This window comes from Ranitomeya imitator, chromosome 1, assembly GCF_032444005.1.
Source record: "Ranitomeya imitator isolate aRanImi1 chromosome 1, aRanImi1.pri, whole genome shotgun sequence".
NCBI lineage: Eukaryota > Metazoa > Chordata > Amphibia > Anura > Dendrobatidae > Ranitomeya > Ranitomeya imitator.
In genome coordinates, this window is record NC_091282.1 from 839,466,383 (window position 1) to 839,483,829 (window position 17,447).

General features: G+C 45.2%; 1 protein-coding gene across 6 annotated transcripts in view; it reads right to left on the bottom strand.

The window, feature by feature from the left end:
- The window catches only part of APTX (aprataxin), a 156,116-nt gene that overhangs the window by 128,823 nt on the left and 9,846 nt on the right, over nucleotides 1-17,447 (bottom strand). For 5 of the 6 annotated variants that reach the window (XM_069740713.1, XM_069740700.1, XM_069740707.1 and 2 more), the window contains exons 2-3: nucleotides 11,956-12,091; nucleotides 5,679-5,725 (exon numbers count right to left, since the gene is read on the bottom strand). In XM_069740713.1, coding sequence (XP_069596814.1) covers nucleotides 5,679-5,725; nucleotides 11,956-12,085 — 177 coding nt within the window. In that variant the 5' untranslated portion in view covers nucleotides 12,086-12,091. Of the gene's footprint in view, nucleotides 1-5,678; nucleotides 5,726-11,955; nucleotides 12,092-16,099; nucleotides 16,170-17,447 lie in introns of all 6 variants that reach the window. The other variant, XM_069740693.1, reaches the window with a different exon arrangement.

Here is a 17,447-nt window from a genome sequence, read left to right on the forward strand (position 1 = left end):
AGACCCCCTGATGTGCCTAAACAGTGGAAACCCCTCAATTCTAACTCCAACACACCCCTAACCCTTATCCCAACTGTAGCCGTAACCCTAATCACAACCCTAACCCCAACACACCCCTAACCACAACCCTAACCCCAACACACCCCTAACCCTAACCACAACCCTAATTCCAACCCTAACCCTAAGGCTATGTGCCAACGTTGCGGATTCGTATGAGATTTTTCCGCACCATTTTTGAAAAATCCGCGGGTAAAAGGCACTGCGTTTTACCTGCGGATTTACCGCGGATTGCCAGTGTTTTTTGTGCGGATTTCACCTGCGGATTCCTATTGAGGAACAGGTGTAAAACGCTGCGGAATCCGCACAAAGAATTGACATGCTGCGGAAAATACAACGCAGCGTTTCCGCGTGGTATTTTCCGCACCATGGGTACAGCGGATTTGGTTTTCCATATGTTTACATGGTACTGTAAACCTGATGGAACACTGCTGCGGATCCGCAGCCAAATCCGCACCGTGTGCACATAGCCTAATTCTAAAGGTATGTGCACACGCTGCGGAAAACGCTGCGGATCCGCAGCAGTTTCCCATGAGTTTACAATTCAATGTAAACCTATGGGAAACAAAAATCGCTGTACACATGCTGCAGAAAAACTGCACGGAAACGCAGGGGTTTACATTCCGCAGCATGTCACTTCTTTCTGCGGATTCCGCAGCGGTTTTACAACTGCTCCAATAGAAAATCGCAGTTGTAAAACCGCAGTGAAATGCGCAGAAAAACCGTGGTAAATCCGCGATAAATCCACAGCGGTTTAGCACTGCGGATTTATCAAATCCTCTGCGGAAAAATCCGCAGAGGACCAGAATACGTGTGCACATCCCTAACCCTACCCCTACCCCTACTTCTTACCCCAACATTAGTGGAACAAAAAAAAAAAAATTCTTTATTTTTTTTTTTATTGTCCCTACCTATGGGGGTGACAAAGGGGGGGGGGGCATTTACTATTTCTTGTTTATTTTGATCACTGAGATATAACCTATCTCAGTGATCAAAACTCACTTTGGAACGAATTTATTTTGATCACTGTGAGGTTATCACAGTGATCAAAATGTGCCTGGAACGAATCTGCCGGCTGGCAGATTCGGCGGGCGCACTGCACATGCGCCCGCCATTTTGGAAGATGGCGGCGCCCAGGAAAGAAGACGGACGGACCCCGGGAGGCTAGGTAAGTATAAGGGGGGGAGATCAGGGCACGGGGGGGGGGCGTCGGAGCAGGGGGGTGGTGGATCGGAACACGGGGGGGTGGATTGGAGCACGGGGGGGTGGATCGGAACACGGGGTGGGGGATCGCTGTGCGGGGGGGTGGATCGGAGCACGGGGGGATCGCAGTGAGGGGGGGTGGATCGGAGTGCGGGGGGGTTTTATTGGAGCACGGGGGTGAGATTGGAGCACGGGGGGAGCGGACAGGAGGACGGAGGAGCGGAGCACAGGACGGAGGGGAGCGGACCACAGATCGGGGGGCGATCGGTGGGGTGGGGTGGGTGCACATAAGTGTTTCCAGCCATGGCCGATGATATTGCAGCATTGGCCATGGCTGGATTGTAATATTTCACCAGTTTTTTAGGTGAAATATTACAAATCGCTCTGATTGGCTGTTGAAAGTGAAACTGCCAATCAGAGCGATCGTAGCCACGGGGGGGGGGGGGGGGGTGAAGCCACCCCCCCTGGGCTAAACTACCACTCCCCCTGTCCCTGCAGGCCGGGTGAAATGGGAGTTAACCCTTTCACCCGATCTGCAGGGACGCGATCTTTCTGTGACACAGCATATGCGTCACAGATCGGATTGGCACCGACTTTCATGACGCATACGCTGTGTCACAGGTCGGGAAGGGGTTAAAATTATTACACAAGGATAGGCAATATGCTCCCTATTCCCACAATTTCAAAATGGAAAAGCAGATAGCCACATACAAATTGATAGGTGCTAATTGTGTGGTTGCAAATGACACATCCGCAGCAGAAATCTCAGTGTCACCCTTTCTACCATGGACCCTGTAGTTATGATCCCAACAACAAAAAAAGACCTTGATCCTCTTTTAAGTAACTAGAAATTACACTGTTGTCAAAACTCCATTGATAATATATATATATATATATATATATAGATATATTCTGAAATACAGAAACCATAAATCAGCAGGAGATTAATCTAGAGAGGTAAACTGGATCAAATAACCAGGAAAGGGTCACCTAGCATCAGCTCTAGGCTCCCTTAATATTTCCACTTGGATTTCTGCAGGCACCATTCAGGTGAATCAAGCCTCAGAAATGTATGCAACACATCTGGCAGGTGTAAATACAGGCTTAAGTGACCGAGCCAAATTTTTGAAATCTGACCAGTGTCACTTTATGTGGTAATAACTCTGCAACGCTTCAACAAATCCCAGTGATTTTGAGATTGTTTTTTCATGACACATTATACTTTATGATAATGGTAAATTTTGTTCAACATTTTTTGTGTTTATTTATAAAAAATATCAAAAATTTTAGAAAAATGTTAAAAAATTAGCAATTTTCTAACTTTGAATGATTATCCCTTTAATCCAGATAGTCATACAACAGCAAACCATTAATAAATAACATTTCCCACATGTCTGCTTTACATCAGCACCATTTGTAAAATGCTATTTTATTTTGTTAGCATTTTAGGAGGTTTAAAAATGTAGCAACAATTTTTCATTTTTTCAAAGAAATTTACAAAATTTATTTTTTTAGGGACTTATCCATGTTTGAAGTGACTTTAGGGGTCCCATATATTGGGAAACCCACAAACGTGATACCATTTTAAAAACAGCATCCCTAAACATATTGAAAACTGCTGTCAGGTAGTTTATTAACCCTTCAGGTGCTTTACAGGAATTAATGCAAAGTGGCATGACAGAAATGAAAATGTGTATTTTTACCACCTAAATGTTGCTAACTTCTAAACAGATTACTACAGCCGACAGACTCTAAGGCCGCTATTTGGTCATGAATTGCCATGGCAAACATCAGGACAACAAAATCATGATCTGAGGGCACCAATTGTGACAAAGAAGAAGCCCCCACACACTGTTAACCATTTATAATGATGTAGTCACTATTGACAGCAGCATCTAAGGGGTTAAACAGATTTAGATGGTGCAAATACTGATCGTGGCTGGTACAGCAAGTTGTCAGCTATAGTGTACAACCGACAGATGCTGGATTGTCATCTGTATGGGGAGGCCATTCTCTTATATCTCAGGTCAGTTAAAAGACGTATTGGCGGTCATTAAGGGGTTAAAGAGCTCACATTGTTTACCCGTATTTAATAATGGTCTACAATCCCTATAACAATACAAAAGTGCACTGCTCCATCATCATGGTAACACTTCAACATTTTTCACTTATGAGAAGGTCAAAGCTTGAGACTGGTTATAAGTAGCATGATACATCATGTCTTTCATTTTATATCAATGCATGCGCTTCTATGTGATTAACCCCTTAGTGACGGAGCCAAATATTTGAAATCTGACCAGTGTCAATTTATGTGGTAATAACTCTGGAATCCTTCAACAAATCCCAGTGATTTTGAGACTTTTTTCGTGACACATTATACTTTATGATAATGGTAAATTTAGGTCAATATGTATTATGTTTATTTATAAAAAATATCAAAAATTTGAGAAAAATGTTAAAAAATTAGCAATTTTCAAGCTTTGAATGATTATCCCTTTAATCCAGATAGTCATACCACAGCAAAACATTAATAAATAAAATTTCCCACATGTCAGCTTTACATCAGCACCATTTGTAAAATGTTCTTTTACTTTTTGAGCATTTTAGGAGGTTTAAAAATGTAGCAGCAATTTTTCATTTTTTTCAAGAAAATTTACAAAATTAATTTTTTTACTGACCTATCCATGTTTAAAGTGCCTTTAGTGGACCCATATATTGGGAAACCCCCCAAAAGTTATACCATTTTAAAAACAGCACCCCCTGACATATTGAAAACGGCTGTCAGGTAGTTTATTAACCCTTCAGGTGCTTTTCAGGAATTAATGCAAAGTGGCATGACAGAAATGAAAATGTGTATTTTTACCACCTAAATGCCACTAACTTCTGAACGGGTTACAAAAGCCGTCAGACTCTAAGGCCAGAATTTGGTTGTGAATTGCCATGGCAAACATCAGGACCACACAATCATGATCTCTGGGGGCCGATGGGGAGAAATAGGTAGCCCCCACACTCTGTTAACCATTTATAATGATGTTGTCACTATTGACAGCAGCATCTAAGGGGTTAAACAGATATGGACGGTGCAAACACTGATCGTGGCTGATGCAGCAAGTTGTCAGCTGTAGTGTACAGCCGACAGCTGCTGGATTGTCACCTGTATGGGGAGGCTATTCTCTTATATCTCAGGTCAGTTAAAAGACGTATTGGCGGTCATTAAGGGGTTAAGACTCCTTGCAACAACAAAAACTCTCCATCATATGGCTCCACCTATTAAAGAGAACCTGTCAGCAGGATTGTGCTCAGTAACCTACAGACAGTGTCAGGTCAGCGCCGTTATACTCATTACAATGATACCTGGTGATGAAATCCGTCTTGTGGTTGTTGTTTAATCTTTATTTTCAGTTTTAAGTTAATGATATTCTCATGCTCCGGGGCGGCCTGTGGGGGGCTTCATGTGGTGCTCTGATTAGGTATTCCTAATGCAGACTGCTGATAGGACAGTGAGGGATCAGTGACCTGTCGTCTAGTTTACATAATGACTATATGTACGTACTTTAAAAAAAAAACGTTCTGCAGGCAGGTTCTAGCCGTGGCACCTGCACTGCAGCATGATCACGTTTACTGTATTAATCATAAACGTACTTGAGGTTATCCTGATAGTATTAAAAAAATCCATTTCAAAATGGCAGCTTTCGGTGTATATAGAGGGGATCAGATAGCTGCTACTGCACATGTACTGACGGCACCATCTTGATAGAGAAGAAAAAAAATCCTCCTCCAAGATTGCATCACCGAGCCTGCACAGTAGCAGCTATCGGATCACCTCTACATACACCGATAGCTGCTACTGCGCAGGCGCAGCGGGCGCCATTTTCAAATCGATTTTTTTATACTCCTCAGGAAAACATCAAGCACATTTATTAACTGCACATTAAACATGTGATTATGCTGAAGGGCAGGTGCCACGGCTGGCGATGCCTGCAGAAGGGTTTTTTTTTTATGTACATATATTTATTAGGTAAACTAGGGGGCAGGTCAGTGAGGGATCAGTGACCTTTTAGCAGTCTGCATTATGAATGGCTTAAGCAGCGCACCACATGAAGACCCCCATAGGCCGCCCCGGAGCACGAGCAGATCATTAACTCAAAACTGAAAATAAACATGAAACAACCACAAGACTGATTTGATCACCCAGGGACCATTGTAATCAGTGTAAAGGCGTCAACCTGACACTGTGTAGGTTACTGAGCAAAATCCTGCTGACAGGTTCCCTTTAAGAATGTAGAATTCATTTTCCTAACAGAAATAAAATTTAGCCTGTATATGAATGAACACTCATTTTTGTAATCCAAAAGCTTCTCGCAAATAATTTGTCACATATCCATTTTCTTTTACACTCATTAAAAAAAAATACATACCTGTCTGACGGTCACATAACCTTTGCTGCAATCTGAATTCAATTGCACTGCAAAAATAAAAAGCTGAGTTTATGAAAAATTAAAATAATGCAGCAAACAATATGGTTGTTTATTCTCATTTATTAAAAAGAAAACAGTGATTTTTGTGTACTCACCGTAAAATCTTTTTCTCCGAGCCACTCATTGGGGGAGACAAGACCATGGGTGTATGCTGCTGCTGCTACTAGGAGGCTGACACTAAGTGAATATAACAAATTAGCTCCTCCTCTGCACTATATGCCCACACACTGGCTCCAGCCCCAACCAGTTCAGTGACAAAGCAGTAGGAGGTCATAAACATCAAAAAGTACAAGTCAAACAAAAGAACAAGCACAAACTGTCAGACTAACAGGGTCAGGGTGCTGTGTCCCCCCAATGAGTGCTTTGGAGAAAAGGATTTTACGGTGAGTACACAAAAATCCCTGTTTCTCCTTCACCTCATTGTGGGACACAGGACCATGGGACGTCCTAAAGCAGTCCCTGGGTGGGGAACAACATAATGATCAAACCCCACGTACCAACTGACCAGAGGTGTGCTACCGCTGCCCTCAGAATCCATCTGCCCAGGCCCAAATCTGCGGAGGCCTGAATGTGGATATTGCAGGGCTTCGAGAATGTGTGCAGACTAGACCAAGCCGCATCAGCCGATGCCTGGTGCCGAAGCGCCCACTGACAGAGTGGAGTGTGCCTTAATCCCCGCTGGGATAGGATTGCCTCTGACATGGTAGGATTCCTGAATAGCTGAACGAATCCACCTGGTTATTGTGAACTTAGAGGTGGCTAATCCCTTCCTGTGACCCTCAGGAAGCACGAATATGGTGTCCGACTTACGGAAGGAAGCCATCCGCGAGACGTACATTTTGAAAGCCCTCACCACATCCAGAGTGTGAAGAGCCCTCTCAATACGATGTACTGGTGCCGGGCAAAACAAGGGCAGAACAATGTCCTCATTAAGGTGGAAAGAAGAGACCACCTTGGGCAAGAAGGACGGGGATGGCCTGAGAACTATCTTGTCCTGGTGGAAAATTAGGAAAGGGGCTCGAAAGGACAGGGCGGCTAGCTCCGAGACGTCACCGGGACAAGAAAAGCGACTTTCCAAGAAATGAAGGTCAGGGAGACTTACTGCAACAGTTCGAAAGGAGTTCATGATGAACACCCAGGACCTGGTTAAGGTCCCAAGCCTCCAATGGCATTCCATAGGGGGGTACCAAGTGAGAGACCCCCTGAATGAAAGTCCTCACTTGCAGATTGGAAGCAATCCTACGCTGGAACAAAACCGATAAGGCCGAGATCTGACTCTTGAGGAAGCCAAGCGCCAGGCCTGAATTCAGGCCGGTCTGGAGGAACTCCAAAATGGTAGGAATGGATAAAACGAGAGGAGGACGTCCGCGGTCTCTGCACCATGCGAAAAAGGTTTTCCAGGTGCAGTGATAGATGCGTACTGATGCAGGCTTCCAGGTGTTAATCATGGTAGAAACCACCTGTTGGGAGAACCCAGCCTCGGATAGGACCCAGGATTCAATGGCCAAGCCGTTAAACACAGGGCCCCGAGTTCTGGTGGCAAAACAGGCCCTAGGAGAAAGGATCTGGTCAATCCGGCAGTCGCCAGGGGATGTCGGCGACGAGCTGCACTAACTCCATGTACCACGCCCGGCTTGGCCAATCCAGAGCGACTAGCATCACTTGAACCCCCTTTCACCTTGATCTTCCTGATGACCCTCAAAGTAACAGAAGCAGGTGAAACACATACGGAGGATGAAACTGACACCAGGGAAGAACCAGTGCATTCGCTCCAATGGCTTCTGGATTCTGAGATTGAGCTATGTAATTGGGTACCTTGGCGTTTAATCTTGAAGCCATCAGATCCATGTCCAGGGTCCCCCAGCGATGGCAAATCTGCTGGAAGACCTCCAGATGAAGTGCCCACTCTCCTGAGGTGAGACCCTGACGGCTGAGGAAGTCTGCTGCCCAGCTTTCCACGCCCGAGATGTGAACTGCTGAAATTACAGAATGGCTCCTCTCGGCCCAAGCTTGGGAGTAAATTCCTGGTGCCGGCCGGAGCGCACCCTGAGGACCGCGAAATGGAGCGTGGGACTACCTGGACCCCCCTGCCGCATGTGACCCAGGTACTCACTGCTCCGGCTTCACTCCATCAACGATCTGATGATGGGAATCGCAGGGTTCTCCACTCTGCCGGCAGGTCGGGTGCTGCGTGGACGGTGCAGCGAACACCATTCATCCATCCACCATCCCTTTGTCAGGGAGGTGGAGAGGGACCATCCGCCACTTTCCATCACAGCTTTCTATCAGTGTTGATGCAGTGGGGGCCACACGGACGCCATCAGAGCCTCTGTACATCCTAGAGGTTCATTCCCCCAGGATGGGACAGGGCTATTGCCCGGATGTAAGTCTGGCTGCAGAAGGGGGTATATGGAGGCGACACTCCATGTTCCCATCTGTCATTGGTGCAGGGAGATCGGTGCCCTGAAGGGACTCATCACCCCTAAAATCAGCTGAGACATGACTTTCAACGGTGCAGGAGGGGGTACGTGGAGACGACACTCCATGTTCCCGCCTTTTGTTGGTTTGGGGAGATCGGGCCTCTGAGGGGATCCGTCGCCTTTGTAATCCATTAAAAGGAATAAAAATAAAATAAAAATTTAAAAATTGTGGTATGCCTCCTACAGACACTAAGCATGAATAGGTTCGGGCTGGATCCAGTGGTAGGTGTATACTGCAGAGGAGCTAATTTTTTATATTCACTTAGTGTCAGCCTCCTAGTGGCAGCAGCATACACGCATGGTCCAGTGTCCCCCAATGAGGCGAAGGAGAAAAATAATAATGATTACTAAACAAAAAGCAAGTGGAATGAAGCAGAAGTATTAGAACATTCTTTTGAGGCAGTTGAACTTTCCCCATTTATGGTAGGTGATATCACAGCTAACCCTGCTCCCTTCACAATGACCTTTTCACATGCTCATTGTATGCTTCAATACAAATGTAAGGTCTTAGTCAATTGCTGCTTATGTACCTGTGCGGTTTCCTGAAACGACAGGAAGTTACATTCTATCAGAAAGCAATTGTGTCTGCTAGCAGATATATCAGTAGAAATTCAGCGCCTATACAGCCCAAGACTCATGGTTCTGCTCCACTACTTTCCTGTACGTGCTGTATATCAATGGGTCCAGCATATGACACCCCTGCATTTGACAGTTAAAGCTACAGATTATCAGCAGAGCACACCAAAATAACAAATAGGGCACAATTATAAATTCATGTAGCTTTTTCTAAATTCTAGGCTACAATGGTGGCTATCTAGAGCTCTGTGTTGTTGGGCTAACAATGAATGAATAGGAACTGCTCTTACCCCAGCTGTCCTGCTCTAGTAGAAATTTTGCTCAAGCTGCTACAGCACAATTGTGTGAATATTAATACACTACTGGATTGTTATTTATGCAATTTTCCGAAATTAATGATGCAATGTTCCGTAAATATTGCACAATAGGGATAGCACTAGTACTCTGCATTTGTATGATCTTGCACGTATGCATCAAAAGTTTGTAATACACCAAGAGGTTAGGAAATAATTAAAGGTTACTATGATACCCTGCCATCCATTTGTGCACTCGGTAATATTGTGGACCTCTACTAGAGCTGCAGTGCAGGGTAACAGATAACACACTGGACTAAGCCCCACACTAGGAATTCATCACTCCATGCTTTGTCCCCCCACTTCCCGATCAAAGATGCAGTACTGCACATAAAATTACCCCAGTTACCCAATTTCACTGTGGGTGCAGCCCTCCCTTTTCCTTCATAGCAGACTTCTTATCCAACTGTAGAAACTCTGCTAATACACAAGAGTCTGTCTGCCATATGGGTAAGACATCATCAGATGTGCTTTAGTCCACTTCAAAAATAGCATGTACCGATCTTCTGCTTCAATCTGATGGGCAGCATGTGCATCTGGAGAGGATCTTACAGCAGACAACTAGCATTTTCTGCATCTGCTGTACGCAAGATTTTTTTTCTTAAAGGGAACCTGTCAGCAGGATTGTGCTCAGCAACCTAGTGTCAGATCGGCGTCGTTATACTGATTAAAACCTACAGTGTCTGATCGGCGCCGTTATACTGATTAAAATGATACCTGGGAGATTAAATCCATCTTGTGCTTCTTTCTTAATCCTTATTTTCAGTCTGTAATGATATACTGTATTTTTCGGACTATAAGATGCACTGGACCATAAGACGCACCCCAAATTTGGGGTGAAAATTGCAGAAAAAAAAGATTTTTTATAAGATGGGGGTCCGTCTTATTGTCCGAATTTACAGTATCTTACCTGAGGGCAGGCGGTGGCAGAGCAGGGTCACAGGAGGCATGGTGTCAGCAGAGGTGGAATGATGCGGTACAGCATGCACTTGAGCAGGGTCCCTTCCTGCTTAGGTGGGCGACACCACGGCCTGGTGTCCATGGGGGGGTTGCAGCAGTGTTGTGGCGACAGCAGAGGTGCGGGGGTGAGCGGTATGGCATGAGCAGGGTCCCTTCCACAGGTGACGCAGCGGCCCGGTCTAAATCTGCGAACTCGGCTTCAGGAAAATGGCCGCCGCGATCTCCATCTGCGCACGCGCGGCCTCCCGCGGCCATTTTCCTGAAGCCCCGGGAAGCAGAGCACTCCATCTGCACACGCGCGGCCTCAGGAAGATGGCCGCCACCACCGATAACACCATGATTCACCCGGCTCTGCTGCTTACCGAGCTGCTGCGTCACCTCACCTGTGGAAGGGACCCCGCTCACGCCATACCGCCTCTTCATCCCCGCACCTCTGCCGCCACCACACCACTGCTGGTAAGCCTGTCTTTCAACTATAAGACGCACCCCCCATTTCCCCTCCTTTTTTTGTAGTCGGGAAAATACGGTACTCGTGCCATAAGGCAGGCCTGGGGGGGGGGGTCTTCATGTGGTGCTCTGATTAGATATTCATAATGCAGACTGCTGACAGGTCACTGCTCCCTCACTGAACTGCCCCTAGTTTGCATAATGAATATACTAATGTGTGTATTTGAAAAAAAAAGTGTCACTTCATCAAAATGGCAGCGCCTGTGCACTATCACTTGTCAGCTAGTGCATATTATATTGCTGTTAAAAAAAAAAAATCACCATCAAAATGGCGCCATCAGCTGCACCTGCGATTAGCATCTATCACGTACCAATAGATGCTACTGCGCATGCGCCGCCTACGGCGACATTTTGTTGTAGTGTAAATTTTTTCGGGCTGCAGCAACAAAGGGCGGGCGGAGACGTTTGCGCAGTAGCATCTATCGGAACGCAATATAGATGCTAATGCGCAGGCGCAGCTGACGGCGCCATTTTGATGGTGATTTTTTCTTTTCAACACAGCAATATAATAGGCACCAACTCACAAGTGATAGTGTGCAGGCGTCGCCATTTTGATGAAGTGACACTTTTTTTTTTCAAATACACGCAGTATATTCATTATGCAAACTAGGGGGCAGATCAGTAAGGGATCAGTAACCTGTCAGCAGTCTGCATTATGAATAATCAGAGCACCACATGAACCAACCCCGCCTTAGGGCAGCACGGTGGCGCAGTGGTTAGCACAGCAGCCTTGCAGCGCTGGAGTCCTGGGTTCAAACCCCACCAAGGACAACATCTGCAAAGAGTTTGTATGTTCTCTCCGAATTTGCGTGGGTTTCCTCCGGGTACTCCGGTTTCCTCCCACATTCCAAAGACATACTGATAGAGAATTTAGATTGTGAGCCCCAATGGGGACAGTGATGGTAATGTGTGCAAACTGTAAAGCGCTGCGGAATATAACGCTATATAAAAAAATAAACAAGAAGAAAGAAGAAGGGCACGAAAATCTCATTAACACAAAACTGAAAATAAAGATTAAAAAAGCACAAGACAGATTTAATCAACCAAAGTATCATTTTATTCAGTATAACGGCGCCGACCTGACATTGTCTGTAGGTTACAGAGCACAATCCTGCTGACAGGTTCCCTTTAAAGCTACATCACACCAGTGGTGGTGCTCAATACAACCGTCAACAAAGCTGTAAATGTAAATTCTTCTTCCATATAAGCAGATTCTTGTTCTCGCTGATGATCATTTTATTCAGCATCAGAAGCCGTATAATATGAAAGGCAGTCAATGACTGCAAACATGGAAAACACTTTTAAATTGAAAAAAAAAAAAAAAAAGATTATTGACAATACCTTGGTGCCGCGAACATTTCTTGTCCACTATTTTGGTCTCTGGCCCTCGTCCAAGTAATACTGGCTCCGCATGAGGCAGTTTGATTCTGCATGATGCATTTTCCCTACTTACTAACCAGCAGTCAAGCATCGTATTCTGGAAAAAAATGAAAAATTCAATGGGAAAAATTGCGGCTACAAAAAACAAACAGACAAGAAAATTACAAGACTGATCAATTGAGCATTTACAGATGAAAAGAAATTGGAGCCTCAAAATCCTAGCAACAAGAATAAGTAATATACTATCCATTCCTGTTATGTCACAGCCAACATAAGACAGGTCTAAAGATTGCTTCAGCGGGCAGTAAGGGTAATATGCTCTGGCATTTCTCTCCTATAGATGCTATGAATGTATTCAATATACTCGAGTGGCTTATCCTTTATACACAGCCCATATGGCAAATATATCAGAGAAGTGGTATTCAATCCACTAATGTTTCACTTTATGGATGCACAAGTATTGGTACTAGTGATATACCCACAATCGGGCAATTCCCTTGCCAATTAATCCAATGTATTGGGACTATGCATACGATATTCTGCGTGCCCTCATGGATCACTCCCTAATAAAAGTTATTAATGACTTTACTGAAATCTTAAGACTTCAGATTAATTGAATGAATCACACTACGTTCACACGGTATTTTTGGTCTAAGTGATATCACTAAATTGTAGGATTGCTACTTCCAATAGGGGGCACTAGACTTCAAGTCTTCTTCCTCTCTGAAGAGACAATTTGCACATTTAATGTCTCAGAGGAGCATACAAGGCATTTAAGTCTCTTCATACTGGCATGCCAGACCTGGCTTGTCACTCTCCACAAGGAGAAACCTTACCCCTTACATCCCAGTCATAGCGTCTCACATAGCCAAATAAGATCTCATACTTTGCACTAACGAGGGGCAATACTCCGAAACAATGTGTCTGAAAATTGGGATTCTGGTTTGGCTATTATCGTAAACCATATTGTAAGACTCATTAAAGGGTCAATATTGACCTTAAACAGGTGGCACTAGAGTTCAAGTTCTTTCTCTCTCTGAAGAGGCAATTTTCATATTTAATATCCATGAAAAAAAATGACAGCACTCGGACTAATGCTATTCAACAAGGGAGTGCAGGTGAGTGATTTTTATCACTTCCCAAATCTGGGAGTGAAAAAAAAAAAATCACAGCATGCACTAGTTTATTCTGTAAATCAGATGCGACTTGCTCATTCAAATCTACAAGTGCGTAAAAAGAAAAAAAAAGATTGAGCGCCATACAGAGCACAGTATATTGTCTGATTTTCACAAATACATTGGAGTTTTGTACAGAAAACTGTAAATGGTCCTGTTAAATGATTAATAGCTGCTGCTGTAAAAAACAGATATTACATGGACCGAACGGTAAATGTTGTCCCGATCTTCAAAAAAAGAAAGAATATGGAGCCAGGAAATTACAGGGCAGTTAGCCTTACGTCCATACCAGGAAAGTTCTTTGGCCAAATTATTAAACAGCATGTATGTAAGTACCGTATTTTTCGGATAAGAAGACTCACTTTTTTCCCCAAATGTTTGGGGGGAAAATGGGGGTGCGTCTTATAATGAGGATATACATTACCGGCCGCGGTGGAGCAGGGTCCCAGGTTCGCTACTGGAGGAGACAAGACGGGAGAGTTGCTGCAGGCCGCAGGCTGTGATGAGGGGGTGTTCAGATGTGCACCACTGCGGATATTCGGTGGTGAGGGGGCTCTGTTGTCATTTTGTAAAAGCCCAGAGCCCCCCGCACTTACATGGCTTGCTATCTGGTGGACTCCGGGAAAATGGCTGCCGGGGGCGTCGCATGCGCAGATGGAGATCTCGACACCAAGATCTTGGGAGATGAGATCTCAGCGCAAGGTGGGCCGTCATCCAGCTTTTTCCCTAAATAAAAACTGGCCATCACACGGTAAAGAACATAACTTGTTCTTCAACAGCAGATCTCCTGGACAGCCCTTGAGCCATAAGGACCACCTTTCTGTGGTTGGCTGGGTTCACACTGCGTTACAGCAGCCCGTTCAACACATACGTTAAACGTGCTGCTGTAATGCAAGTGTCGACTTTGGCACATCGCTAGCGCAGATAGAGCACCTGCTAGCTCTATCTGCGCTAGCAGTGACGGACCCGGAAACGCTGCAGCCCGCGTCTCAGGGTCCGTCACTCAATGACGGCACATGGCTAGCGCACGCCCATTGGAGTCAATGGCGACGCGAGCGGACCGCATTATGCCGCGGTGTAACGTAGTCCGTCTAACAGACTGGGGGAACGCAGTGTGAACCCAGCCTTTGACAGACCAGCAGGCCTGGCTGCCAGCCTCATAGAATTAGTGGATGCATCCGCCAGGTATGCTGCGGCTCCTTGCAATAGAGACATGTTTTACAGGATTCCATCTCTTGACACCTTGGACCTAAGCTGCTCCTCCAGCTGTTGTAGCCAATTCATTAGGGCACGTGCAGTACAAGTTTCGGCGATCGCTGGTTTTAGCCCTCCCACTTCCCATGTGTGTCTTAGATAAGTGTTCGCCTTCTTATTTAATGGGTCGCCCGAGTACCCCTGAATCTTCCAGGGAAAGCGCTGACCTCTTAGATGACCAGGACACAGCGCCATCGATTCTAGGGACCTTGTCCCACAACTCTGCATCCTTCTCCTCAAAGGGATATCTCCTTTTTGAGGATGAGGGCAGCACACCAGAGTACTCCGATCTCCTCCAATCTCTATTAATGAGGGCCTGGACCTTAGTGTTGACCGGAAAGCTGCATTTTTTCTTTTCCTCTAATCCTCCAAATATCACGTCCTCAAGAGTCTTGGCTACTTTCTTCTCATTTAGGCCCATAGTTGTTCTAATGGCCTTAAGTAGCCTATCCGTGTCCTCCACGGGAAAGCACTGTCTGCCCCCCCCCCCCCCCCCGTGTCACTGTCCGAGGAGGAGTTGGACAAGGACTCAGTATAGTATTGATGCTGTGATGATTTTGGAGAGGAGTCAGAAGAAAACTCCCCACGCTTTTTCTTCCCTCTTTTCAACAAGGTTTTAACCCCTTTCTGACCTCGGACGGGATAGTACGTCCGAGGTCAGATCCCCTGCTTTGATGCAGGGCTCCGCGGTGAGCCCGCATCAAAGCCGGGACATGTCAGCTGTTTTGAACAGCTGACATGTGCCCGTAATAGGCGCAGGCAGAATCGCGATCTGCCCGCACCTATTAACTAGTTAAATGCCGCTGTCAAACGCAGACAGCGGCATTTAACTACCACTTCCGGCCGCGCGGCCGGAAATGATCGCATCACCGTCACATGATCGGAGGTCGGCGATGCTTCAGAATAGTAACCATAGTAACCATAGAGGTCCTTGAGACCTCTATGGTTACTGATCCCCGGCAGCTGTGAACGCCACCTTGTGGTCGGCGCTCACAGCACACCTGATTTTCAGCTACATAGCAGCGATCAGCAGATCGCTGCTATGTAGCAGAGCCGATCGTGCTATGCCAGCTTCTAGCCTCCCATGGAGGCTATTGAAGCATGGCAAAAGTAAAAAAAAAAAGTTAAAAAAAATGTGAAAATAAAAAAAATATAAAAGTTTAAATCACCCCCCTTTCGCCCCAATCAAAATAAATGAATTAAAAAAAAAACAAATCTACACATATTTGGTATCGCCGCGCTCAGAATCGCCCGATCTATCAATTAAAAAAAAGCATTAACCTGATCTCTAAACGGCGTTGCGAGAAAAAAATGCGAAACGCCAGAATTACGTTTTTTTGGTCGCCGCGACATTGCATTAAAATGCAATAACGGGTGATCAAAAGAACGTATCTGCACCAAAATGCTATCATTAAAAACGTCATCTCGGCATGCAAAAAATAAGCCCTCAACCGACCCCAGATCATGAAAAATGGAGACGCTACAAGTATCGGAAAATGGCGCAATTTTTTTTTTTTTAGCAAAGTTTAGAAATTTTTTTCACCACTTAGGTAAAAAATAACCTAGTCATGTTAGGTGTCTATGAACTCGTACTGACCTGGAGAATCATAATGTCAGGTCAGTTTTAGCATTTAGTGAACCTAGCAAAAAAGCCAAACAAAAAATATAGTTCTTACCGATAGCGGTATTTCTCTGAGCCCATGACGGCACCACGGAGAGGGGATCCGCCCACCAAGGACAGGAAACCTACGGATAAAAAGGCGGTACCACTCTCCTGCATCAGTTGTTTTACATAGAGAACGATGGGAGACTACTAAACATTTGTTAAATTTTAACTGTTTATCATAACTAGATACCGCGTGACTTTTAACACTATGAGTAGACTATGGCACTATTTTGATGTGAGCACCCACAAGTGAAGGGAGGGAATGTACGGGTGCCGTCATGGGCTCAGAGAAATACCGTTATCGGTAAGAACTATATTTTTCTCTGATCGCCCATGACGGCACCACGGAGAGAATTGCATAGATAGTACATTCAGGGAGGGACCACCGCCTCCAGAACCCTTTTACCGAAAGTAAGGTCTGAAGAGGAGATTAGGTCCAATCTATAGTGCCTATAGAATGTGGATGGTGAAGACCAGGTAGCAGCTCTACATATCTGGTCAATGGAAGCTCCGGCCTTCTACGCCCAGGAAGTCGCTACTGCCCTTGTTGAGTGAGCCTTAACCTCCCCGGGGACGGACATCCCACTTGCCGAGTATGAGAGACTGATGGCGTCCGTGATCCATCTTGCTATGGTGGCTTTAGATGCTTTTTTCCCCTTCCGGGGACCCTGGAAACACACAAACAGAGAGGAATCCTCCCTACTTTCTCTAGTGGCTTCTAGGTAATGTAAGAGACATCTTCTTACATCTAGTGTATGTAGTGTTTGTTCCTCCTTATTTTTAGAATTAGGACAGGAGGGGAGAGATATCTCTTGAGACCTGTGAAATTTTGAAGCCACTTTCGGGAGATATGCTGGGTCTGTTTTTAAAATGACCCTATCCTCTAGGAATTGTGTGTAGGGAGGGTTAGCTGAGAGAGCCTGTAAATCGCTAACCCTACGGGCAGAAGTAAGGGCGACTAATAGAGCTGTTTTGAGAGATAGGTTTATTATTGTAGATTCGTGTAATGGTTCAAATGGAGAACTAGTCAGGGCTTTAAGGACCAAGTTTAAGTCCCATTGAGGAACGACTTTTACTGGAAGAGGCCTTGATCTTCCCGCCGCCCTGATGAATCTAGAGACCCACCTATTTGAGGCTAAATCAAAATTGAATAGGGCTCCCAAAGCCGCCACGTGAACTTTTAGGGTGTTAGTGGCTAAACCCATCTCCAACCCGTTTTGTAGGAATTCTAATATGGAATTAAGGGGAATTTCTTTCCCTACTTTTGCACCTGATGATGACAGAAATTTTTTCCATATCTTGCCATATTGTTTTGTTGTAACAGGCTTCCTACTTTGTAATAGAGTTGAGATTAAGCC